This window comes from Pseudophryne corroboree, chromosome 10, assembly GCF_028390025.1.
Source record: "Pseudophryne corroboree isolate aPseCor3 chromosome 10, aPseCor3.hap2, whole genome shotgun sequence".
NCBI lineage: Eukaryota > Metazoa > Chordata > Amphibia > Anura > Myobatrachidae > Pseudophryne > Pseudophryne corroboree.
Window position 1 is genome coordinate 100,355,251 of NC_086453.1, and position 25,324 is coordinate 100,380,574.

The 25,324-nt window shown below is 45.4% G+C and overlaps 1 protein-coding gene across 2 annotated transcripts in view; it reads right to left on the reverse strand.

Moving 5' to 3' along the window:
* Positions 1-1,017: 1,017 nt before the first annotated feature.
* Positions 1,018-25,324, reverse strand: part of LOC134966137 (serine/threonine-protein kinase SBK2-like) — a 90,327-nt gene continuing 66,020 nt past the window's right edge. For both annotated transcript variants that reach the window (XM_063942647.1, XM_063942648.1), the window contains exons 3-4: positions 17,016-17,218; positions 1,018-4,400 (exon numbers count right to left, since the gene is read on the reverse strand). In XM_063942647.1, the coding sequence (XP_063798717.1) occupies positions 3,840-4,400; positions 17,016-17,218 (764 nt within the window). In that variant the 3' untranslated portion in view covers positions 1,018-3,839. The remainder of the gene's footprint in view (positions 4,401-17,015; positions 17,219-25,324) is intronic.

A 25,324-nucleotide genomic window follows, 5' to 3' on the forward strand; every position in this document is an offset into this window, starting at 1 on the left:
CTCTGGTGTCGGCCCCACAGGGGGCGACATCACATTTATCGGCATCTGCTCTGCCATCACATAAGCCTCCTCATCAAACGTGTCGACACAGCCGTACCGACACACCGCACACACACACAGGGAATGCTCTGACTGAGGACAGGACCCCACACAGCCCTTTGGGGAGACAGAGAGAGAGTATGCCAGCACACACCAGAGCACTATATAATTTTGGGATTAACACTATATTGAGTGAATTTTTCCCAATAGCTGCTTGTATATACAATATTGCGCCCCCCCTCTCTTTTTAACCCTTTGAGCCTGAAAACTACAGGGGAGAGCCTGGGGAGCTGTCTTCCAGCTGCACTGTGAAGAGAAAATGGCGCCAGTGTGCTGAGGGAGAAGCCCCGCCCCCTTTTCAACTGACTTTCACACGCTTTTTCTGGAATACTGGCAGGGGTAATTTTACATCTATATAGCCTCTAGGACTATATATGATGTAGATTTGCCAGCCAAGGTGTCATATATTGCCCTCAGGGCGCCCCCCCCAGCGCCCTGCACCCTCAGTGACCGGAGTGTGAAGTGTGCATGAGGAGCAATGGCGCACAGCTGCAGTGCTGTGCGCTACCTTGGTGAAGACCGAAGTCTTCTGCCGCCGATTTTCCTGACCTCTTCTTGCTTCTGGCTCTGTAAGGGGGACGGCGGCGCGGCTCCGGGAACGAACACCAAGGCCAGTTCCATGCGGTCGATCCCTCTGGAGCTAATGGTGTCCAGTAGCCTAAGAAGCCCAAGATAGCTGCAAGCAGGTAGGTTCGCTTCTTCTCCCCTTAGTCCCTCGCTGCAGTGAGTCTGTTGCCAGCAGGTCTCACTGTAAAATAAAAAACCTAAAATAAACTTTCTTTCTAGGAGCTCAGGAGAGCCCCTAGTGTGCATCCAGCTCGGCCGGGCACAGAAATCTAACTGAGGTCTGGAGGAGGGTCATGGTGGGAGGAGCCAGTGCACACCAGATAGTACCTAATCTTTCTTTTAGAGTGCCCAGTCTCCTGCAAAGCCCGTCTATTCCCCATGGTCCTTACGGAGTTCCCAGCATCCACTAGGACGTCAGAGACATATACATGTGTAATCAAGTAGATTAAATACCCACTAATCTGAGAAGCTGTACTAAGTGCAAATAAATAAAATCAGGTAATTCTATTATGAGAATGTGGAAACAAAAAGCATATTGTAGAATTCAGAGATTTTGAAAGTTTCCTAATCTGCAATAAACAATCACTATTTGTTTATAATAAATCAATTATATGTATGTATCAATTCCACACTCATTTATCCAATTACCCTAATATTATTAAAACAGAAAAGAAATATGCCAGCGCACAGTTTTACCCATATTGTACATGGTACCAGCTGCATGGCAACATTAATGCCATATATGTATACAAGAGTATATCTGTTTTGTATATACCCTAATATTACTGTAAGAATATGGAAATGTCCATATAGATTTAAAAGTACTTTCTAGAAATTAGGACAAAACAACTCTCAAGTGAATACTATATAATATAATATCACCCCTTTCCCCACCTGCTGGAGGAAGATGGTCCTACACTGGGGGCCCCCTAACTATGCATGCAGATCTCCTGGCCCTCTGGTAAAGTATGTGACACTAGAGGGCCTGGGGACAGGGATAAATGGGAAGGGAGGGCACAGCCAGATTGGGGGGAGGGGGTGCAGGGGATACTGTACCCCAGCCCCCCCCCCACCTCTGTCAGGGGACTCCCCGGCCAAAGTACACTGACATCACTAGCTCTCCCTCTTGTGCAGCAGCAGAACCAGGCAGCCAGAAAGCAAACAGGACAATGGGTCTAATTCAGACCTGATTGTAGATGTGCTAAATTTAGCACACCTACGATCAGTCACACAGACATGCGGAGGGACGCCCAGCACAGGGCTAATCCACCCGCATGTCAGGCCCTACGCCCCCCCCCCCCCCTGCACACAAGTATAAAAGCATTGCACAGCGTATTTTAGAAGTAGCTCCCTGCCAGCACAGCTCCTGCGTGCTGGCAGGAGCTACCCATCGCCTAAACGGCGGCAAACCGCCGGCCAGCCCCCTCCCGCCCAGCGACCGCCTCTGCCTGTCAATCAGGCAGAGGTGATCGCAGGGCTGAGACAGCCGTCGGCTGTCTGGCATGCCCAAGCGCACTGCGGCGCCGGCACACGTGCAGTTCAGACCTGATCGGCTGCTATGCGAAGTTCTGAAGTAGGCCCTCTTTGCAGAGCAGGCAGAGACACAGGAGTAGCAGGATTCATGAGCTACCAACAGGGCTTCCCAACCAGAGGAGAGATAGAAGGGGGAGAGTACTGTAAGTGACCCAAGGATCCCAGCTTCTTTTCCTCCCCACCTGGGTGTCTGGGTCCTGTGTAACCTGTTATCTAATGAGAACATTTCGGTCTAGAGAGAGACACACACACAAAGAGAGTCCTCCTGAGTCCTGTCCCAGTGTGTAAATAGTACAGAGGCTGCTGCTATTGCATGTGACAAGATAAATTATAGATTTTATTTTTCTATGTGTATTTTAAGGTTTTTAAATTGTCTTTGTTCCACTACAAGAAAACTTTATAAGATTGTTGTCTCTCAATTAAGTGGCGCTATAAACAGTACCCAGGCATTATTAAACTATTAGTTTAAATCTAATATACACCATTGCTTTGAATTTAATATACACAATCCATACTCACAACATGACCCATTCCAGGCGGGACAAAATGCTCTCTACCTACTTCCTTCGTTATTTTCTTAATTTATGATTGCAATCACCTGTGTTGAAACACCTTTCTTATCAATTAAGCAGTTCAACACAGGTGACGCCAATCATATGTTAAGAGGGTAATGCAGGTATAGAGCATTTTGTCTCTCCTGGAATGGGACATGTTGGGAGTTGTGCACAATGTAATATACGCTGCTCCCCAACTCCGGGCCCCGGGCACCCTCCAAGGCTTAATCCTGCCCTGAGGGAGTGGGTGGGATGAGGAGAAAGAGACAGGTAGTGGGAGACACACATAAGGGAAAGAGGGTTGGGAGATAGAGGCACGGGGAGAGCGAGTCTGATGGGATAAGACGGAAAAGGGGAAGAGGTGGAAATACGTGAGAAATGTGTAGAGGGGGTGAGAAGAAAAAAAGGTTTGCCAACAGTGGGCACAACAGTTGGAGACCCGGCAAATTATATGTCTGTAATACTAGCATTATATACGTAAAATAGCCATATAATTACTGTTATAATACAGAGATTTTCACTTATATGAAAATAATATTTTAATAATAATATTTTATCACTATCTTTATAAACTATCCAGTTAAGATTGAAATAGAGATATTGAATACTCATAGTTATAATTTAATAAGAATCATTATACTAGCTAGCCACACTCAATATTTTTATTCATTTACATAAATGTTGTACACATGCCCTTATTTTTATCTCTGGAAATTCCGTTCACCAATTCCGTTGCCCTGTAATCATTCCCAGCAAAAGGTGTTCCCTACTGAGGTATAACTGATTTTCTCCCTTTTATTTACAATTAATTTTTGTAAGGAGTTCATAAGATTAGGGAATCAGAGACTAAGTGGTAGATATGACCCTACAGTACATGCAGCCCAAACAAAAGCTAACCTAGCCGAAGGGTTGCATGGTTGGAGCAGTATACACAGATAAAGAAGTGGGGTACCTTCACTTTCCAAAATGGGGGCACTTATCAGTTGGAAATATATATATATATATATATATATATATATGCATCACTACTAATTTAATTTCTGACATTTAAATGTCTTGGAACACTTTCATAGGTTTACACTCATTTTATACTTTTCCCAGCGATTTCCAGTTATCCACTCTCCATGGATAGTTCAAATACCATAAAGCCTTGTTTACAGGACTTCTTTCAGATGGATTCAAGGCCATTAACTCCCGAAACATTTCCATAGCTTCTGGCGTGAGTATCCTCCAGTGCCAGGATAAATCATCTTTCCGGCCAGTTGTTTGCCAGACAATGAAATCTTCAAAGAAAGGGTCACATGGCAGTGTCTTCTCCCATGGGAAATATCCGGTCATCAAACAGAAGAGTAGAACGCCAAAGGCCCATGCGTCTAATGTGAAATCAATAGGTACTGCTTCCCCATTTTGGGTATTGCTTAATTCTGGTGCAGTGTAAGGTATGACACCGGATACAAGTTTAAGCAAGGTGCCTTTGGGACGCGTCAGGCCAAAGTCTGTTAGTTTAATTCTTTGACACTGAGGACCAAACAGTAGAACATTTTCAGGCTTGACGTCTCGGTAGACCAGGTCTCTGCTATGGATGAACTCAAGTGCGCTGACTAGCTGATTGGTATACAGCTTGGCAATAGGCTCTGGTACTCCTTCCTGTTGTAACAAAGAAAAGGTGAAATTAGGTTAAAATACCTTTAAAATTACCTATATTGCAACTAGTTTGACCTTTCCTATTAGGATGTATAATATGTATAAAAATACTGACTATAGCATAATACAGCAGTTATTTATACTACCAGGGCCTGCTTCATAGTTGCATGGAAGTCAGCCGCATTGTGTGCTTGGAAATAAATGCAGATCCTAGCTCATAGGGGTATATTTAATTGAAGTCGAAAATGCCGTCTTGTCGGAAAGACGGCAGTTTCTGACTGATTTAGGTCGGAAGGGATTCAGACCTATTTAATAGGGGCTGTTTTTTTTTTACCGACAAGTTGGGAATTCCCAACTTGTCCGAAAACACGTGGATCAGCGGAATAGCCACGGATCCACGTGCTTTTGTCAGAAACGCGGCCAAGTCAGATTGAGGAGATGAGTTGGCAGCGCCTCCCTGTGATCTCGCACACGGGGCAGCTGAGGAAAGCTGAGAGAAGGAGCGGGTCAGCAGCAGCACGGACGGGACACCTGTGGCAGCAATGTCATGACGCCTCATCTATTGACCCACGAGTAGAGGAAGAGCCCAAAGAAGGAACTGCTCCACTGAGTAGCAGTTACTCCATGGACATCCTGGAGCCTTCAGCTGCCCCCGGCCAGCTGCCGAAAAACAAAAGACAGAGGAGGATATATGAATAGAACAGGTCAGTGGAGGATCAAGGTAACTGAAGGGGAACAGAGACAGGTGAAACAATTTAATAAAATATATTATATAAAAAGGGCAAAGTGGCACAAATTAATTTAGCATATATAAGTGGAGTCAGGTGGCACAATTTAATTCAACATATTATATACAGTGGATAAAGTGCTGCAAATTTAATGAAACATGAGGCAAGTGGCATAAATTAATTAACCTATTACATAAATCAGCAGGTAGCACAAATTAATGAAACATTACATAAGAGGGGTAGGTAGCACAAAATAAATAAACATAATATATAACGGGGGAAGGTGGCACACCTGAATAAACATTAAATAAAGGGGCAGGTGCCCCAAAAATAAAGAAACATATAATAAGGGAAAGGTGGAAAAATTAATTAACCATATCATGTAAGGGGGAGCTAGTGGGTATGTGTGCTCTATAGCCAGGGCTGCCTTTTAGTCCCAGTCTGGCCCTACCTATCAGATACACCAGCCCTATACCTGCTGCAAAAGATCCCCCTGGAATTATATGGATCTCTCAATCTGGTCAACTCTACATAGCCCGCAATTTCCGCCTACAAGCCCATGACACGCCTTCAGTTACTTAGCATATACTGTATGCAAACACCTACTTGCCACCAAGTTACATCCATTCATCTGTAAGTGGAGATGCAGCTAAGTTTTGCACGTCGCTGAATAACCTGTAGTTGCTCATAGTTGCTTGGCTTGGATTTATGCACAGTACAAAAACAGCAAGCTCTGTCTGTAAACGGACCCTAAGTGTCGTCTTTCTCTTTGAGAAATCACCAGCATTTGCAGCCTGGCAATTGTAGGGGATAAACTAGGGGGCAAAAAATGACTGTTTATCTATAAATTAGGGCAATGGATCCATCAATTTACCCCATGAGGAACCCTGGGACAGACAAAATGTATTGATGCCCCTGGGGCACACTTAGCACTAATTGATAGTCCATGATTACATTCTGGTGAATGTTGTGTATCCAGAGAGTACCACTGAGAAATTAAGATACAGATGGGTCCACATTTATCTAGTCTTCTTTGCTGCGCCTAGGCACACCATGGTTTATTAACATAAGCCTTTCATCTATTGTTCTCAGCTGCAATACAATACAGAGAACAATACATCAGGGGATTAAGTCATTACAGCAGGGGATTAAGTCTGATTGACCTGGCTCAATTAATCCTATTAAAAGACAAAATAAACATGGATCCATCTGTATGCTAAATGTTTTTTCCCCCCCACTATATTATACTATGGTGATTGTTTCCATCGGCTATCTTAGAAAAAATTGAGAGACATGTTCCATGTGCAACATGTTCATTGGCCAACAATACATGTCATTAAATCCTTTGGATTGCTGCAGAACCAGCACTATCATGGAGTGACACTGTGGTCAGTGACTAAATGGCGGATATTTCACAGATGACTGGAACTCGTCTATGCAACTGAGCAGTTATGTAGCTTCCCACGTCTTGCCCACTGAATCCCCACATCTTCTCCACTGAGTCCCCACAACCCAGTCAGTCCCTATGATTATCCCACTCAGTTGCCACAGTTATATGTAAACTTGACAGTCAAAAACTTGGTACAAATTTTTATTAAGCATATCATATATAATAAGAAAGTCAAAACATAATATGACTAAAGTAAGTCCCACAAATATAATAGTTACTTGTGCAATAAGGACACGAGTTATGCAATAATAAGCACCAAAAAGAGCCACGTGATGAAAAGGTACTGTGAAGTTGAAATTAATGTTCAGTAATGCAATATCCAGAGCAGATTGTTTACGCAGCAGCATAATGTAAAACTCCAAGCCAGGAGCAAAACAAGAAATTCTACCATGAGCAGATAAACTAGGCCTGGGGCCACTGTAGCACCAGGTCCTCTCTATATCCAGAAGAATGAACAGAACAATCTGGAGTAAATAGGAGGCAATAGGAGTAAAGCTTGGCCAGACTACATGACATCCTTGTCAACAAAACCAGGTTCAAATGTTCTGAAGAAGCATTAACTTCAGACCTGCAATAATACCCTACATTCTAAGATGAAGACTGGGCTGCAGAAAAGAACACAGGTTCCTGACTATCAACATAGTAACTTTCAGGTGCATTACACAGGGCCATCTTAACAGCAGTGTAGGCCCCTGGGCAATGCAATGCACTGGGACCCCTACCCATCCTCCAGCGGTGGGGGTTGGGGAGCAATCAGCGGCAGCTGTGATGTCTCATAGGCAGTAAGGGGGTTCTATCTTCCTCTCAGCATGTAGGACCTGGAGCAGTAATTTCTGCTAATTATTCTTTTACTGAACAGATGGTGGGAGATGGGGCGGGAGGGAGAACAATAAACTGTAGAAGGGGGGAATTGGGCTGAATAAAGGGGACCCGCCTGGTACATGACTTCCAAGGTGGTAGGGGGGTGTATTTAATATGCAGGAGAGGGGTGGAATGTGGAGGGGGCTTAATATTCATAATTTTCCGGTGGAAGGGCAGCTTGCTTAACTGCATATATCTCCAGTTCCTGGAAGTAGATCTCTTAGCTTTCAATGGGATACAAACTAGAGAGTCCTACTTTTCAGGAGGTATTGTGGACTTGGGGAATCAGAGTTCAGGAGCCAGAGTAATCCACTGAAAAATATATAAAACTGCATACCAGGCGTGTGGAGCTGGAGCAGGGACCAGCTGCTGGAAGGCTGATATCTCTGGTTCTGGGCATTGTGTCCCGCCAGTGTCCTCTGAAAGGGGAGAGTCCCAGCTTTTGATGTATACCCTCAGAAAAATTGTAATTCTGTAAAACCTGGGATATCCAGCTGGGAAGAGCAATTAACAGGTTCGGATGGGAACCACTACTTTGAAGTTGGATATCTCCGGTTCCCCAGTGTTGAGTTTAAAAAATCTGGTACCCATGGTAAAAGGGGACCTTCAGCTATCAGCCTAGGGCCTTTATACTCCTGGGGTCCTTGGGCAACTGCCCATTGAGCCCATACGAAAAAACGTCCCAGGCCTTACAGGTCCATCCAAATAAATCATAAGAAAGTTAGACTTACAAGCAAAACAACCCCTTTGGACAGCAGATATCAGTAGAAAAGACGGGTATACCCCTGGGGTTAGATTGGGTGCTCAAAATACTAATGAGTCATCTCAAAGTCTTCAAACAAAGGAGTCAACTCAGAGACTGGTCATTATAGTCATCTCAGACAAAGGAATCTTCTCAGAGACCTTAGACACGGCAAACATCATAAAATTCTCAGGGCATGAGGCTGTCATCTCTGAGACCCTGGAACAAGCTGTCATCTTTGGGACCTCCGAACAAGCTGTCACCTCTGGGACCCCAGAAAAAGCTGTCATCCCTGAGACCCCAGAACAGGCTGTTATCTCTGGTACTTCAGAACAGGCTGTCATCACTGGGACTTGGAACTGGCTGTCATAACTGCAACCATGGAACAAGCTCTCATCTCTGGGACCATGGAACAGGCTGTCATAACTGCAACCATGGATCAGGCTGTCATCTCTATGACCATGGAACAGGCTGTCATCTCTGGAACCATGGAATAGGCTGTCAACCCTGGAACCTCGAATACACTGCAACTAAAACCTGCATGGCAGTCTTAGTTAAAACCAGGGTAGTTTATCAGACACTGCAGGTCATGCAGTCATTGAAGATAACTCAGATTGGTCAATCATCTCAAAAACCTAAGACTAGGCAGTTGTCTTAGAACCTCAGTGAGGGCAGTTGTCTCAGACATCATGAACATGGAACATGTCTTAGACACCTCAAAAAGAAGAGATGTCTAGGAAAGGGCGGTCATCTCAGATACCTCAGGGAAGGAGACAGTAATTGGACCCTCAACACAGAAGGCAGTAACTGGACCTTTAGGACAAGAGGCACCGATTTGACCCTTAGAACAAGTGGCAACAATTATACCCTCATGGCATTAGGCAGCAACTGGACATTCACAAGCATAAAACTATTGATGGGATACACAGGAAATTAGTAACTTATCTTTCATGACAAGGCAGCAACTTCTGTGGTCATGCACAGCTCAGGAGGCTGCACCACTTTAGTGACAAGCACCTCAGTTACTTAAAACAGAGCCTGGATTTTCACATTCTTGTAGCTGTTGTATTGAGGAATGGACCAACTGGGAAGGACTCGCGCATGCATGAATCAAAACAGTGCAAGATGGAAATTGACGTTTAGAGACCAAGAATGTGTAGCCAATAGTGGTGACACCATCATCACAGTAAAAGTAGCAGACTTTTGGGATGTAGATACTGACCTTTACAAGCAGGAACTAGAAAGTACTTTTTATCATACGTCCTAGAGGATGCTGGGGTCCACTTCAGTACCATGGGGTATAGATGGTTCCGCAGGACTTTTCAAAGGGTGTGAACTGGCTCCTCCCTCTATGCCCCTCCTCCAGACCTCAGTTTTAGAAATGTGCCCAGGCAGACTGGATGCACTCCAGGGGAGCTCTACTGAGTTTCTCTGAAAAGACTTATATTAGGTTTTTTATTTTCAGGGAGGACTGCTGGCAACAGTCTCCCTGCTTCGTGGGACTGAGGGGGCAGAAGTAGGAACCAACTTCCTGAAGAGTTTCATGACTCTGCTTCTGGCTGACAGGACACCATTAGCTCCTGAAGGGTACTGAACGCTAGCTGTGCCTAGATGCTCACTCCCACAGCACGCCGTCACCCTCCTTGCAGAGCCAGAAGTCAGAAGACAGGTTAGTGTTAGAAGAAAGATCTTCAATCAAGGTGACGGCTAAAGGTACCGCGCGGCTGGCGGGAGCGCAGCGCGCCATACTGCCCGCACAACACAGGCACTGTAGGGTGCAGGGCGCGGGGCGCCCTGGGCAGCATGAAACCTTATAAAACTGGTAGAAAAGGGGCATAAGATGCCGAGGCACAGCCCTACCCCTGCCAGTATAAATATAGTTATCAGAATCTCTGAGGAGAAACGCGCCATTGTGGGGGCGGAGCTTCCTCCTCAGTCAGCCAGCACACTGCTCAGCGCCATTTTCTCTCTCTCCTCAGGCTGCAGAGACCACGCTGGTCCTCCTCCACTACTGAATACAAGTATCAGGGTGCAAAACAGGGGGAGGCACAGAGAAATTGGTGCTTTATATTGCGTATTTACATTATAAAAAAGCGCTGCATGTCAGTGGGCATTTTATGTTTCACAGGCATTGTGTTACTGGTGCTGGGTTTGTGAACTGGCTGCTCCTATCTGTGTCCTTCTGACATATTTTACTGTGGTTCTGTCCCCTATAAGTCCCGGAGTGTCTGTGGTGTGTTTGTGCACGTGTGTGACATGTCTGAGGCAGGGAGTTCTTCCCCTGAGGGAGCCATTTTAGGGACACAGAGTTGTAATGTGGCGGCGCTGCCGGCACACCACGAGCCTGAATGGGTGAAAGAAATACGTGATAGTGTGAATCATATCAGTAGGAGATTAGATAAGTCTGAGTCTCATGCAGAAAGCTGGAGAAAATCAGTGGAAGATGTGATTTTTCAGGGTTCTGCTTTCTCATCCGCAGGCGACCCCTCTGGATCACATAAGAGACCGTTTGCAAACATTGTACATACTGATACCGACACGGACTCTGATTCCTGTGTCGACGATAGTGATTCCAGGGGGATAGATCCTAAATTGGCAAAAAGCGTACAATATATGATTGTTGCTATTAAGGAGGTCTTAGAAGTTACGGAAGCCCCTACTGTACCTCAAGAGAAGTCTTATTTCTATAAGGAAAAGTAATGTAAGGTAACTTTCCCTCCTTCCCACAAGCTAAATACTCTTTTTGAGGGAGTTTGGGTGAATCCTGAAAATAAATTTCATATTCCCAAAAGGATTCAGATTGCTTATCCTTTCCCATTAGAGGACAGGAAAAGATGGGAGTCACCCCCGGTGTTAGACATTGCACTGTCAAGGTTAACAAAAAAGGTGATTCTCTCTGCACCTGGGACGGCTTTACTAAAGGAGCCGTCAGACCGCAAAATGAAGACAACGTTAAAATCTATTTATGTGGCCAATGGTATGCTGCTCAGACCCATCATTGCTTGCGCGTGGGTGAGTCGTGCTATCGAAAAATGGTCAGATAACTTGTCATCGGAAATTGACACAGTTGATAGAGACGAGATACTCCTAACGTTAGGTCATACAAATACGCTGCCGCATACATGCTGGAAGCTATGAAGGATATTGGACTCTTGGGTTCAAAAGCCGCTACCATGGCAGTATCGGCTCGGAGGACATTGTGGATTCGCCAGTGGAATGCTGATGCAGATTCCAAAAGAAATATGGAGGCTCTCCCGTATAAAGGTGAGGCCTTATTTGGTGATGGGCTGGATGCGTTAGTCTTGGCGGTTACCGCAGGTAAGTCGACATTCTTGCCTTATGTTCCTACACCGGCGAAAAAGACACATCACTCTCACATGCAGTGCTTTCGGCCCAACAAATACTAAAAGGAAAAAGGTTCCCCCTTCTTTGCTGGTTGGGGAATTGGAAAAGGAAAGAAATCCGCAACATCTCCCGGATCGCAGGAGCAGAAGTCCACTCCTGCTTCTGCCATATCTGCAGCATGACGCTGGGGCTCCCTTGCGGGAGTCCGCTCAGGTGGGAGCACGTCTGAAACTTTTCAGTCAAATCTGGATTCAATCCGGCCTGTAGTGTCCCATGGGTACAGACTAGAGTTTCAAGACGTTCCCCCATGCCGATTTTTCAAATTGACCTTGCCAGCTTCTCTTCCAGAAAGAGAGGCAGTAACAACGGCAATTAAAAAAATTTGTCAGGATCAGGTCATTGTCCTGGTACTCTTGTCACAGCAAGAAGAAGGTGTTTATTCAAGCCTCTTCGTAGTTCCGAAGCCGGCCGCTCGGCCAGACCGATTTTAAACCTGAAATCTCTGAATCTCTACCTGAAAAGGTTCAAGTTCAAGATGGAATCCCTGAGGGCAGTGATTTCCAGTCTGGAGGAGGGGGACTTCATGGTGTCAGTAGACATAAAGGATGCTTACTTGCATGTTCCCATTTATCCTCCTCACCAAGCTTATCTGAGATTCGCAGTACAGGATTGCCATTACCAGTTCCAGACGTTGCCGTTCGGACTCTCCACGGCACCGAGGGTATTCACTAAGGTGATGGCGGAGATGATGGTCCTCCTTCGTCAAAAAGGAGTCAATATAATTCCTTATCTGGACGATCTCCTGATAAAAGCGAGATCCAGGGAACAGTTGGTGCAGAACATCGCACTCTCCCTGTCAATACTCCAACAACACGGTTGGATCATGAATTTTCCAAAGTCGCAGTTGGAACCGACAACAAGATGGCCTTTTTAGGGATGATTCTGGACACAGAAGTACAGAGAGTATTTCTTCCAGTGGAAAAGGCACTGGAAATCCAGAAAATGGTCAAACAAATATTGAAACCAACAGGCGTGTCGATCCATCAATGCATTCGGTTGTTGGGGAAAATGGTAGCGGCCTACGAGGCCATACAGTTTGGCCGGTTTCATGCCAGAGTATTCCAATGGGACCTGTTGGACAAGTGGTCCGGATCCCACCTACACATGCACCGGAAAATAATCCTGTCCCCCAAAGCCAGGATTTCGCTCTTGTGGTGGCTACACAGTTCTCACCTACTAGAGGGACGCAGGTTTGGGATTCACGACTGGGTCCTAGTAACCACGGATGCAAGTCTCCAAGGCTAGGGCGCTGTCATGCAGGGGGAAAGCTTCCAAGGAAAATGGTCAAGTCAGGAAGCCTGCCTTCACATAAACGTTCTGGAATTGAGAGCCATTTACAACGGCCTTCTACAAGCGGTATATCTTCTTCAAGATCATCCCATGCAGATCCAGTCGGACAATGTAACAGCAGTCGCGTACATAAACAGGCAAGGCGGAATGAAAAGCAGAGCGGCAATGGCAGAGGTGACAAGGATTCTCCTCTGGGCAGAAAGACATGTAAGAGCTCTGTCAGCAATTTTCATTCTGGGAGTGGACAACTGGGAAGCAGACTTCCTCAGCAGACACGATCTCCATCCAGGAGAGTGGGGCCTCCACCAAGAAGTCTTCACAGAGGTGACAAGTCTTTAGGGAGTTCCTCAAGTAGACATGATGGCATCTCGTCTAAACAAGAAGCTTCAGAGATATTGTTCCAGGTCAAGAGACCCTCAAGCAATAGCAGTGGATGCACTGGTGACCCAGTGGGTGTTTCGGTCGGTATATGTTTTCCCCCCACTTCCACTGATTCCAAAAGTTCTTAAAATAAGAAGAAGAACAAGAGTTTGAGCAATCTTCATTGCCCCAGACTGCCAAGAAGGGCTTGGTAGCCAGATCCTCAGGAGTTGCTCATAGAAGATCCTCGGCCTCTTCCTCCTCAAGAGGACCTGCTACAGCAGGGGCCGTGTGTGTATCAAGACTTACCGCGGCTACGTTTGACGGCATGGCTGTTGAGCGCCGGATCCTAGCCCGAAAGGGTATTCCCAAGGAAGTCATCCCCATGCTTATTCAGGCCAGGAAAGGAGTAACGTCTAAACATTACCACCGTTTTTGGAGAAAATATGTGTCTTGGTGTGAATCCTAGAAGGCTCCTACGGAAGAGTTTGAGTTGGGACGTTTTCTCCATTTTCTGCAGGCTGGAGTGGATGCGGGCCTTAGATTGGGGCCAATCAAGGTCCAGATTTTGGCCTTATCAGTTTTCTTTCAAAAACAATTGGCCTCCTTTCCAGAAGTTCAGACGTTCGTGAAAGGGGTTCTGCACATCCAGCCTCCATTTGTGCTTCCAGTGGCACCATGGGGCCTTAATGTGGTGTTGCAGTTCTTTCAATCAGATTGGTTTGAACCTCTGCAGGAGATAGAATTGAAGTTTCTCACTTGGAAAGTGGTGATGCTTTTGGCCTTGGCATCCGCAAGGCGGGTGTCAGAGTTAGGGGCCTTGTCTCACAAGAGCCCTTACCTGATCTTCCATGAAGATAGGGCAGAATTGAGAACTCGTCAACAATTTCTTCCAAAGGTGGTTTCGTCCTTCCGCATAAACCAACCTATTGTGGTGCCAGTAGTTACTGACACTTTCACTGAGTCAAAGTCTCTAGATGTGGTTAGAGCTTTGAAGATTTATGTCGCAAGAACAGCTCGGATACGGAAAACAGAGGCTCTGTTTGTCCTGTATGCTCCCAGCAAGATTGGGTGTCCTGCTTCTAAGCAGACTATTGCGCGCTGGGTCAGAAGGGACAATTCAGCATGCTCATTCTACGGCAGGCTTGCCGGTACCGAAGTCGGTGAAGGCCCACTCTACTAGGAAAGTGGGCTCATCCTGGGCGGCTGCCCGGGGCGTCTCGGCTTTACAACTTTGCCGAGCAGCTACTTGATCAGGGTCAAACACATTTGCTAAATTTTATAAGTTTGACACTTTGGCCGATGAGGACCTCAAGTTTGGTCAATCGGTGCTGCAGGGTCATCCGCACTCTCCCGCCCGTACTGGAGCTTTGGTATAACCCCATGGTAATGAAGTGGACCCCAGCATCCTCTAGGACGTATGAGAAAACAGGATTTTAATACCTACTGGTAAATCCTTTTCTCCTAGTCCATAGAGGATGCTGGGCACCCGACCCAGTGCGTACTTTACCTGCAGTTTGTTCATTATAGTTACACAAGTTGTGTTACATTTGTTTTCAGCATGTTGCTGCAAATGGTTCATGCCTGTTGGCGTGTGTTATGTTGAATGTCATGTTGTGCGGCATGGTTGAGGTGTGAGCTGGTATGAATCTCACCATTAGTATAAAAGTAAATCCTTTCTTCGAAATGTCCGTCTCCCTGGGCACAGTTCCTATAACTGAGGTCTGGAGGAGGGGCATAGAGGGAGGAGCCAGTTCACACCCTTTGAAAAGTCTTAGAGTGCCCATTGCTCCTGCTGAACCGTCTATACCCCATGGTACTGAAGTGGACCCCAGCATCCTCTACGGACTAGGAGAAAAGGATTTACTGGTAGGTATTAAAATCCTGTTATCTCTCAGATTAGCAGAGAGATCAATTAAACATTTGAGTGAAAAACTTACTGCTGGGTGTGAAATCAATAGCCGACTAGTGATAAGCACGACTCACTGTTTTTGTTTTTGTTTTGTGAGTAGGAACTTCAAAGTCTCCTATTTTTTCTTCTCCTTACATGGCCAAATAGACTAATTAAGCATTTGGTCACAAACTGTAGCTGCTAGCAGGACAAGGTCAGAGGAACTGGGTGTACATTTTTTGGATCAAAACTTGTTTAAAAGCTACCAAATCCATCAGCAAATGGTTATCCTGTTTCAAAATACAGTTTTCTCCTCTGAGGTTGTCATGGATAGGATTAATAGTGTAATTTTCCAGGTTTGCTGGGAGCTACTGCCGTTGAGGGTATAAATGTTAGCTACAAAGATAAACAATAGCCTGATCTGCAACCAAGGAGATGTCATGGTGTCCAGCTTGAACTGACTATAGACAAGGGTGTTTGATGACAAATGGGGCTTCCTGGACTGTAACCTGGTTGACTTAAGTGTAAAATAATTATTTGCTTTCATTACTGTTTCTGTCTGTTCATTTCTTCTGATACATTATACCCCCTCAGAACAGGCAGTACGGATGGTGTAATGGTTAGTATTACTGCCTCACAGCACTGAGGTCATGGGTTCAATTCCCACCATGGCTCTACCTCTGCAGAGTTTGTATATTCTCCCCGTACTTGCGTGGGTTTCCTCCGGTTTCCTCCCACAATCCAAAAATATACTGGTAGGTTAATTGGATCCCAACAAAATTAACTCTAGTATGAATGTGTGTGCGACGTGTACTGTACACGTGGTAGAGAATATAGATTGTAAGCTCCACTGGGGCAGGAACTGGTGTGAATATTGTGGCCACTGCGGAATATGTGTGCGCTATATAAATAACTGGTAATAAAAGAACAATACCAGAGGGCCATCTCCCCCACACCCTGATGTATTAACATCCGGGGTGGGGCCTGTACACAGAGCGCCCCCTTCCGTGCAGTCTTCCCTACCTGTAGCAGGGCCATTTTCCTTGTGATATTTTTGGAAGTTGATGCATGTGCAGAATATAGAATAGCCTCTGGAACAGTGCCAGAGTTTTTACTATCACTGGCATACATCATTGCCATCTCAGGTTACCCAGGATGTCCGGTGAAATCACGCTGCGGGGCCAGTTAAGCTGCATCCAAGCACGCAGACACTGCCTTCGGCATGCCAGGAAAATGGGGCCAACACGCCCCCCATTTTCTGGAATGCTGCCCATAAATACCAGCAGCGTGTCAATCATGCTGGGGCTTTTGGGGCACTACGAGTGTCATCGCAGGACCTGGACTGCACATACACACAATCAATCTAGTGCCCACCTCTAAATCAGCCCCTACATCAAACTACAGGTTGAGTATCCCATATCCAAATATTCCGAAATACGGAATATTCCAAAATACGGACTTTTTTGAATGAGAGTAGATAGTGAAACCTTTGTTTTTTGATGACTCAATGTACACAAACTTTGTTTAATACACACAGTTATTAAAAATAATATATTAAATGACCTTCAGGCTGTGTGTATAAGGTGTATATGAAACATAAATGAATTGTGTGAATGTAGACACACTTTGTTTAATGCACAACGTTATAAAAAATATTGGCTAAAATTGCCTACAGGCTGTGTGTATAAGGTGTATATGAAACATAAATGCATTCTGTGCTTTGACTTGGGTCCCATCACCATGATATCTCATTATAGGATGCAATTATTCCAAAATACGGAAAAATCCGATATTCAAAATACGTCTGGTCCCAAGCATTTTGGATAAGGGATACTCAACCTGTATCATTCTACATGTTTACATTTTTAATAGGAATTCAGAATGATCTTACTCTCGGCTTTATAATGGAGATGAGATCTTGATGCAGAGCAGCTTCATACAAGAATCCATAGTGTTCCGAAGATTCAAATGCAATGCCGAACATTCCAATGATGTTTGGATGAGTTGACAAGGAGAGAGCGACACAGTATTCATACAGGAAATTCTGCCGCTTGGTAAAAGTCTTTGGTAGGAGCTTTAGAGCCATCGGTGTTCCTTAAAAAAAAAAAAGTATAATAAAAATAAAGGCGTTGGAACGTGAACCTTGTTTCATACACAGGCACATTTCACCAGATTACAAGCAACCAATCAGATTCCAAGTATTATAGTCTAGAACAGAGGTTCTCAAACTCAGTCCTCAGGACCCCACACAGTGCATGTTTTGCAGGTAACCCAGCAGGTGCACAGGTGCACAGGTGTATTAATTACTCACTGACACATTTTAAAAGGCCCACAGGTGCAGCTAATTATTTCACTTGTGATTCTGTGAGGAGACCTGCAAAACATACACTGTGTGGGGTCCTGAGGACCGAGTTTGAGAACCTATGGTCTAGAACAGAGGTTCTCAAACTTGGTCCTCGTGGGCCCACACAGTGCATGTTTTGCAGGTCTCCTCACAGAATCGCAAGTGAAATAATTAGCTCCACCTGTGGACCTTTTAAAATGTGTCAGTGACAGAGGCGGAACTACCGGCAGTGCAGGCAGTGCACTGCACTGGGGCCCGCCTCTGTCCAGGGGCCCAAGCATGTAATGAGTCAAACTGACTCATTACATGCCGCTGTGCGCTGCGGGCAACCGCTGCCCGCAGCGCACAGCCGCCCGGCGAAGAGAGGAGAGGAGAGGAGCAGCGGTACTACAGACGGGGGAAGGAGGAGGAGGGAGGCTGAGAAGGGAGCCGCAGCAGCGCTTTGTTACTGGTGGAGGCGCTGCTGCTGCTGCCCCTCTGCTTCCCTATAGGCTGTCTTCCGAGAACAGCCTATAGGGAAGCAGAGGGGCAGCAGCAGCAGCGCCTCCACCAGTAACACAGCGCTGCTGCGGCTCCCTTCTCAGCCTCCCTCCTCCTCCTTCTCTCCAGCCCGGGAATCGTCTCTGACGCTGCACCGAGGAGCCTGAGCCAGCGGAGAGGGTAAGTATAACTCTTCTTTCTTTCTTTCTTTCTTTCTTTCTTTCTTTCTTTCTTTCTTTCTTTCTTTCTTTCTTTCTTTCCTTCTTTCCTTCTTTCCTTCTTTCCTTCTTTCTTTCCTTCTTTCCTTCTTTCCTTCTTTCTTGTGCCTGCCTGCCGCAATGTGTAAAAATGGGGGACTACCTGCCGCACTGTGTAAAAATGGGGGACTACCTGCCGCACTGTGTAAAAATGGGGGACTACCTGCCGCAATGTGTAAAAAGGGGGGACTGCCTGCAGCAATGTGTAAAAAGGGGGGACTGCCTGCAGCAATGTGTAAAAAGGGGGGACTGCCTGCAGCAATGTGTAAAAAGGGGGGACTGCCTGCAGCAATGTGTAAAAAGGGGGGACTGCCTGCAGCAATGTGTAAAAAGGGGGGACTGCCTGCAGCAATGTGTAAAAAGGGGGGACTGCCTGCCGCAATGTGTAAAAAGGGGGGACTACCTGCCGCAATGTGTAAAAAGGGGGGACTGCCTGCCGCAATGTGTAAAAAGGGGGAATCAGCCTGCCGCAATGTGTAAAAATGGGGGACTGCCTGCCGCTATGTGTAAAAAGGGGTAATCTGCCCGACGCAATGTGTAAAAAGGGGAATCTGCCTGCCGTAATGTGTAAAAAAGGGGGACTGCCTGACGCTATGTGTAAAACAGGGGGACTGCCTGACGTTATGTGTAAAAATGGGGAATCTGCCTGCTGCTATGTGTAAAAATGGGGAATCTGCCTGCCGTAATGTGTAAAAATGGGGACGCTGTCTGCCGTAATGTGTAACAAGGGCACGCTGTCTGCCGTAATGTGTAAAAATGGGGACGCTGTCTGCCGTAATGTGTAACAAGGGCACGCTGTCTGCCGTAATGTGTAACAAGGGCACGCTGTCTGCCGTAATGTGTAACAAGGGCACGCGGTCTGCCGTAATGTGTAACAAGGGCACGCTGTCTGCCGTAATGTGTAAAAAGGGCACGCTGTCTGCCGCTATGTGTAACAAGGGCACGCTGTCTGCTGTAATGTGTAAAAAGGGCACGCTGTCTGCCGTAATGTGTAACAAGGGCACGCGGTCTGCCGTTATGTGTAAAAAGGGCACGCTGTCTGCTGTAATGTGTAAAAAGAGGAATCTGTTCGCTGTAAGGTGTAAAAGGGTCTCTACCTGGTGTAGTGGTGCTACTGTGCGGCGTAATTTGAATAATGGAGACTACTGTGTTGGTATTATTTTGTGGCCACACCCCTTCCCCACGAAGCCACGCCACTATGTATTTTTGCGCGCACCTACGGCGCGCACTGCCCCTGGGGTGGACTTGGATGGGGAGGGGGGGGGGGGCCCAAAGCATTTTGTCGCACCTGGGCCCACCGCTTGCTTGTTCCGCCACTGGTCAGTGAGTAATTAATACACCTGTGCACCTGCTGGGTTACCTGCAAAACATGCACTGTGTGGGCCCACGAGGACCGAGTTTGAGAACCTCTGGTCTAGAAGGTGCTAGATAAATGAGAAGTAGAATCTGATTGGTTGCTATGGTCAACATCCCATCTTAAATAGAACTCCTATCTTAGTAAATTTACCCCATTAGCACTGGGCCCACAGTGAAAATCTAAAATTTGTATTGAATCAATTAATGCAGAAAAGGTATAGAAAAACTATCAATATTATTGACAGCAACGTGTATGTTGGCAAAGTTATTCTCATCTGTACAGTACACTGTGCTCCAATCATTTTCCTTTTAATACTAATTAATTACTAATTAATATTCATGCTATACGTAAATAAAAATTGGATGTGGGAATACACCTATAAATGTATTTTCACTCAGTATATACTTTTTGATTACCAGATGTTTTTCATTATCTATGAGAAAGCAACAATTCACAGTTTTATGAGGAACCACTGAATTATAAGGATACATACAGTAAATAGTTATTGACCTCATTACAAATCTTTGGGGGAGCCTACTAGTGTATTGTAGCATATATTTAGCTTCTGTACAAATTTTATTCTTAAATGTAGAATTTTTTGAGGGGGAGCTTTGCTTTCTAAAGGTTCACTGCATATAAACATTGTATAATACACAAAATTATTAAAAATATTGTACGAAATTACCTTCAGACTCTGTGTATAAGGTGAAACATACATGAATTTCGTGTATGTACGCAAACTTTGTTTCATGCACAAAATTATTAAAAAATATTTAATAAAATTACCTTCAGGCTATGTGTACAAGGGATATGCAATACGTTTCCAGATGTTCAGTGCATAGGTACAGTAGACACAATCTGACCATCTGGTTGTGAACTGTGGGGGTAATTCAGAGTTGATCACAGCAGCAAATTTGTTAGCAATTGGGCAAAACCATGTGCACTGCAGGGGGGAAAGATGTAACATGTGCAGATAGAGTTAGATTTGGGTGGGGTGTATTCAAACTGAAATCTAAATTGCAGTGTAAAAATAAAGCAGCCAGTATTTACCCTGCACAGGAACAATATAACCCACCTAAATCTAACTCTCTCTGCAAATGTTATATCTTGCCCCCCCTGCACTGCACATGGTTTTGCCCAATTGCTAACAAACTTGCTGCTGCGATCAACTCAGAATTACCCCCTATGTGCACTGCAGGTGTGGCAGATATAACGTGCAGAGAGAGTTAGATTTGGGTGGGTTATTTTGTTTCTGTGCAGGGTAAATACCAGCTGCTTTATTTTTACACTGCAAATTAGATTTCAGTTTGAACACACCACACCCAAATCTAACTCTCTCTGCACATGTTATATCTGCCCCCCTGCAGTGCACATGGTTTTTCCCAACTGCTAACAAATTTGCTGCTGCGATCAACTGACTAAAGGTGTCCATCCGACCCGTTCGCATGCAGCGGTTCTTTGCTGCGGTGCAAACAGGTTGGAACTGCGGCTGCATCGCCGGGCAACGACGCCAGGGCCGATGAATGCGATCGCAGGCGCAATCGCAAGAAGATTGACAGCGGGAAGGAGGATTGGGGCGTCTACTCACCGTTTCCTAGGCGTGGTAAGGGGAACGCAGGCGTGTCCAGGCATTTGGAGGGCAGATGTCTGACGTCACAGCCGGGACCTTCATCGCTAGATCCGTCGCACTGGGTAAGTAGCTGCAGGGCTAGTCTTGTTTTGCTTGAAACTTTTTTAGCATAGGAGGGCTGCACAAGCGATTGCAGCCCTGCTATGCTAAAATACACTCCCCCATTGGCGGCGTCAAGTTGATCGCACGAGCAGCAAAAAGTTGCTACATGCGATCAACTCGGAATGACCCCCTAAAATTCTTGTGCAATGTCAGGGCACAGAACCGTATATAAGCAGCACTGTACACAGAAGAAGTCACCATGGTCACTCCCTTCACAAACTCATTATGGAGCTCAACAGAGGCTACCGGAGAGTCATGATCTTCAACGACTACAAGTGTGGTCTGCAACAGCAGGAGAGTTTTAACCAACTGCGAGCTGCTTTTGGAAAAGAAGCACCATTCTGTACCACCGTGTTTCAGTGGTTTGCAGAATTTCGGCGTGGTACACTTTACCTGGAATTTGAGGAGAGCTGCGTCTGACTCGTCTCCGCCATCACCAAGGACAACATTGCTGCCATGCGGACCATAGTTGAGGTGGACGTCAGGGTGGATCATTGGGATCCATTCGCTCAATACTCCATGAAAAGCTTGGCGTGAATAAGCTTTCTGCATACTGGGTGCCCCATCAGCAGACACAAGAGCAGAAGTAGGCTCGGGTGACTTGTGTCACAACATGCTGGCCAGGTGTGATGGCAGTCGCACAAACTGTGTCTGAGAGATCATCAGAGTCGACGAATCCTGGATCTACAGTTTCAACTCCGAGACCAAACAACAGTCGGCTCAGTTGGTGGTGCACCACCACAGAAGTTCTGACGTGAACGCAGCTTGGCCAAGCTGACGGTGGCTGTTTTTGTGGCCAAAACAGGTCATGTAGCTATCGTACCACTCATGCAGCAGTGCACCATCACTGGGACTGGTACGCCAAACAATGCTTGCCACAAGTGCTGGAAACCATTTACAGGTCCCATTCAAGAACTTGTGCTCATGGTGCCCTTCTCCATCATGACATTGCATTTGCCCACAAGTACAGGAAAGTGATGGATTTTCTGGTCTATGAATGCATCCAGGAGCTTGGTCATCCGCCGAACATTCCAGACCTGGTCCCCTGTTACTTCTTCGTTTTCCCACAAATCAAGCATTGGACACCTTCATCCAGCATGAAGAAGACATACCTGCTTCGGACTGGTCCAGCTGTATCATCAAGTGGTTTGAGCGCATGCAACTGTGCATAAACGTCTCTGGCAAATACTTTGAAAAAATGTAAAGTTCACTTTATTTGTAAACATAGTATAATACCTTTTATGCACCCAGAAACTTATTGCACACCCCTCGTATATTTACTAATATATATTTTGCTGACATAATAAATCAGTAATATTTTTTATTGTTGTTCATTGCTTGCCACTTCAAAACACCTGTTGTTGTTGTTGTTGTTGTTGTTGTTGTTGTGTTTATCAGTGTTGCTGTATGTAGATAATACAGCCAATAACGCTGAGAGTTCAGTTTGCCTGGTGTTTGCTATGTAATATGTAACTTGGTGGTAATTCTAAAGGTTTGGGAGAGAATAACAAAGATATAAAGTATACCATTATATCATTCTCATTCTGGAGAGTATGTTTTAAATATAGCCATACTGTACCTTCATCTCAACATCCAACAGAATTACTATCTATGTTAATAAAAACTTTAGCCACTAGATGGCAGTAGAGCCACATCTAACACATACAAGTAATTGATTAAAAGTACAAGATAATTTATTTGACATATACAGTATAATCCATAAAGATAAGAAAGGACAGGGGGCTAATCACCAAGCTATGGGGAAATAGTCTCTACCAGCCACTTTAATACAGCTGCACATTGGGTCTAATTCAGAGCTGATCGCAGCAGCAAATTTGTTAGCAGTTGGGTAAAACCATGGGGGTAATTCAGAGTTGATCGCAGCAGCAAATTTGTTAGCAGTTGAGCAAAACCATGGTGGTCATTCCGAGTTGTTCGCTCGCTAGCAGTTTTTAGCAGCCGTGCAAACGCTAAGCTGCCGCCTCCCACTGGGAGTGTATTTTAGCTTAGCAGAAGTGCGAACGAAAGGATCGCAGAGCGGCTACAAAATAATTTTGTGCAGTTTCAGAGTAGCTTCAGACCTACTCAGTGCTTGCTATCACTTCAGACTATTCAGTTCCTGTTTTGACGTCACGAACACGCCCTGCGTTCGCCCAGCCACGCCTGCATTTTTCCTGGCACGCCTGCGTTTTTTCGAACACTCCCTGAAAACGGTCAGTTGACACCCAGAAATGCCCTCTTCCTGTCAATCACTCTGTGGCCAGCAGTGCGACTGAAATGCTTCGCTAGGCCTTGTGTGAAACTACATCGTTCGTTGTCATAGTACGGCGCGCATGCGCATTGCGTCACATACGCATGCGCAGAAGTGCCGTTTTTTTGCTTGATCGCTGCGCAGCGAACCAAAGCAGTTAGCGATCAACTCGGAATGACTTGGTTTTGCCCAACTGCTAACAAATTTGCTGCTGCGATCAACTCTGAATTACCCCCATGTGCACTGCAGGGCAGCAGATAAAACATGTGTAGAGAGAGTTAGATTTGGGTGTGGTGTGTTCAAACTGAAATCTAAATTGCAATGTAGTATTTACCCTGCACAGAAACAAAATAACCCACCCAAATCTAACTCTGTATGCAAATGTTATATCTGCCTCCCCTGCAGTGCACATGGTTTTGCCCAACTGCTAACAAATTTGCTGCTGCGATCAACTCTGAATTACCTCCATTATCTTACTGTTTGTGATATTCAAGACAATGGGGTCAATTTAATTACATGTGATATAAGATTACATGTACCAGCATAAGGTATGGGCAATGTGCAGTGGAAGTATCACCTATACATGTATATATATATATATATATATATATATATATATATAGTAGGCTAATATAATGCATTTTCTTGCACAATGAGTGAGGTAACATGCATATGGGCGAAGTAGGGGTAAGTTACAGCGTTCAAATGCCATCACAATGACACCTAGGCTGCATCCCCACCCCATTGTATGTAGTGAATTGTCCCAATGTGTTGTTCTGCCAGAGAATCAATGTCAGATGTACTAAGCCTTGGAGACTGATAAAGTGGAGGGAGATAAGGTACCAACCAACCAACCAACCAACCAACCAACCAACCAACCAACCAACCAACCAGCTCTAACTGTCATGTATCAAAGACAGCCTGTAGCATGGCAGTTAGGAGCTGATAGGTTGCTACATTATCTCCCTCCACTTTATCTTTCGCTTTAGTATATCTACCCCCAATACTTTATTTCTTAAATGAAGTGAGTTTAAGCAGCTCATGCATCTTGTGTTTGTGTATCAGGTTGCCAGTTTCTCTTTTAGCTTTTTTTTTTAACAAGATTTTAGACATGTCACTCTGTTTTACATTGAACTGTGGTCACCAACTTTTTGAACTATAATCCAAACAAAGTGTCTGTACTGACGCTGCCCCCACCACCACCACCCCCCTTTCCCCTTCCCCTTCCAGATGTCCCCTGAGCTGACTTCCTATTTTTTCCCCAATGGAGGTGTGTATTGTAATGAGACATGAGTAAATTCAACATAGCTTCATTTACCCTCATGTCATCTAGGACTTCACATATCATTTTGTAATCTTTAGTTTAGTAGCTAAAGCACATGCAAGAATTCTAACAATATCAATTATCAGCAAAATAATAGTTAATTATAGCATAAGTAAGGGCAAAAGGTTTTCTCTGACGTCCTAGTGGATGCTGGGAACTCCGTAAGGACCATGGGGAATAGCGGGCTCCGAAGGAGGCTGGGCACTCTAGAAAGATCTTAGACTACCTGGTGTGCACTGGCTCCTCCCACCATGACCCTCCTCCAAGCCTCAGTTAGATTTCGTGCCCGGCCGAGGTTGGATGCACACTAGGGGCTCTCCTGAGCTCTTAGAAAGTAATAGTCTTAGATTTTTTTTATTTTCAGTGAGACCTGCTGGCAACAGGCTCACTGCAGCGAGGGACTAAGGGGAGAAGAAGCGAACTCGCCTGCTTGCAGCCGGATTGGGCTTCTTAGG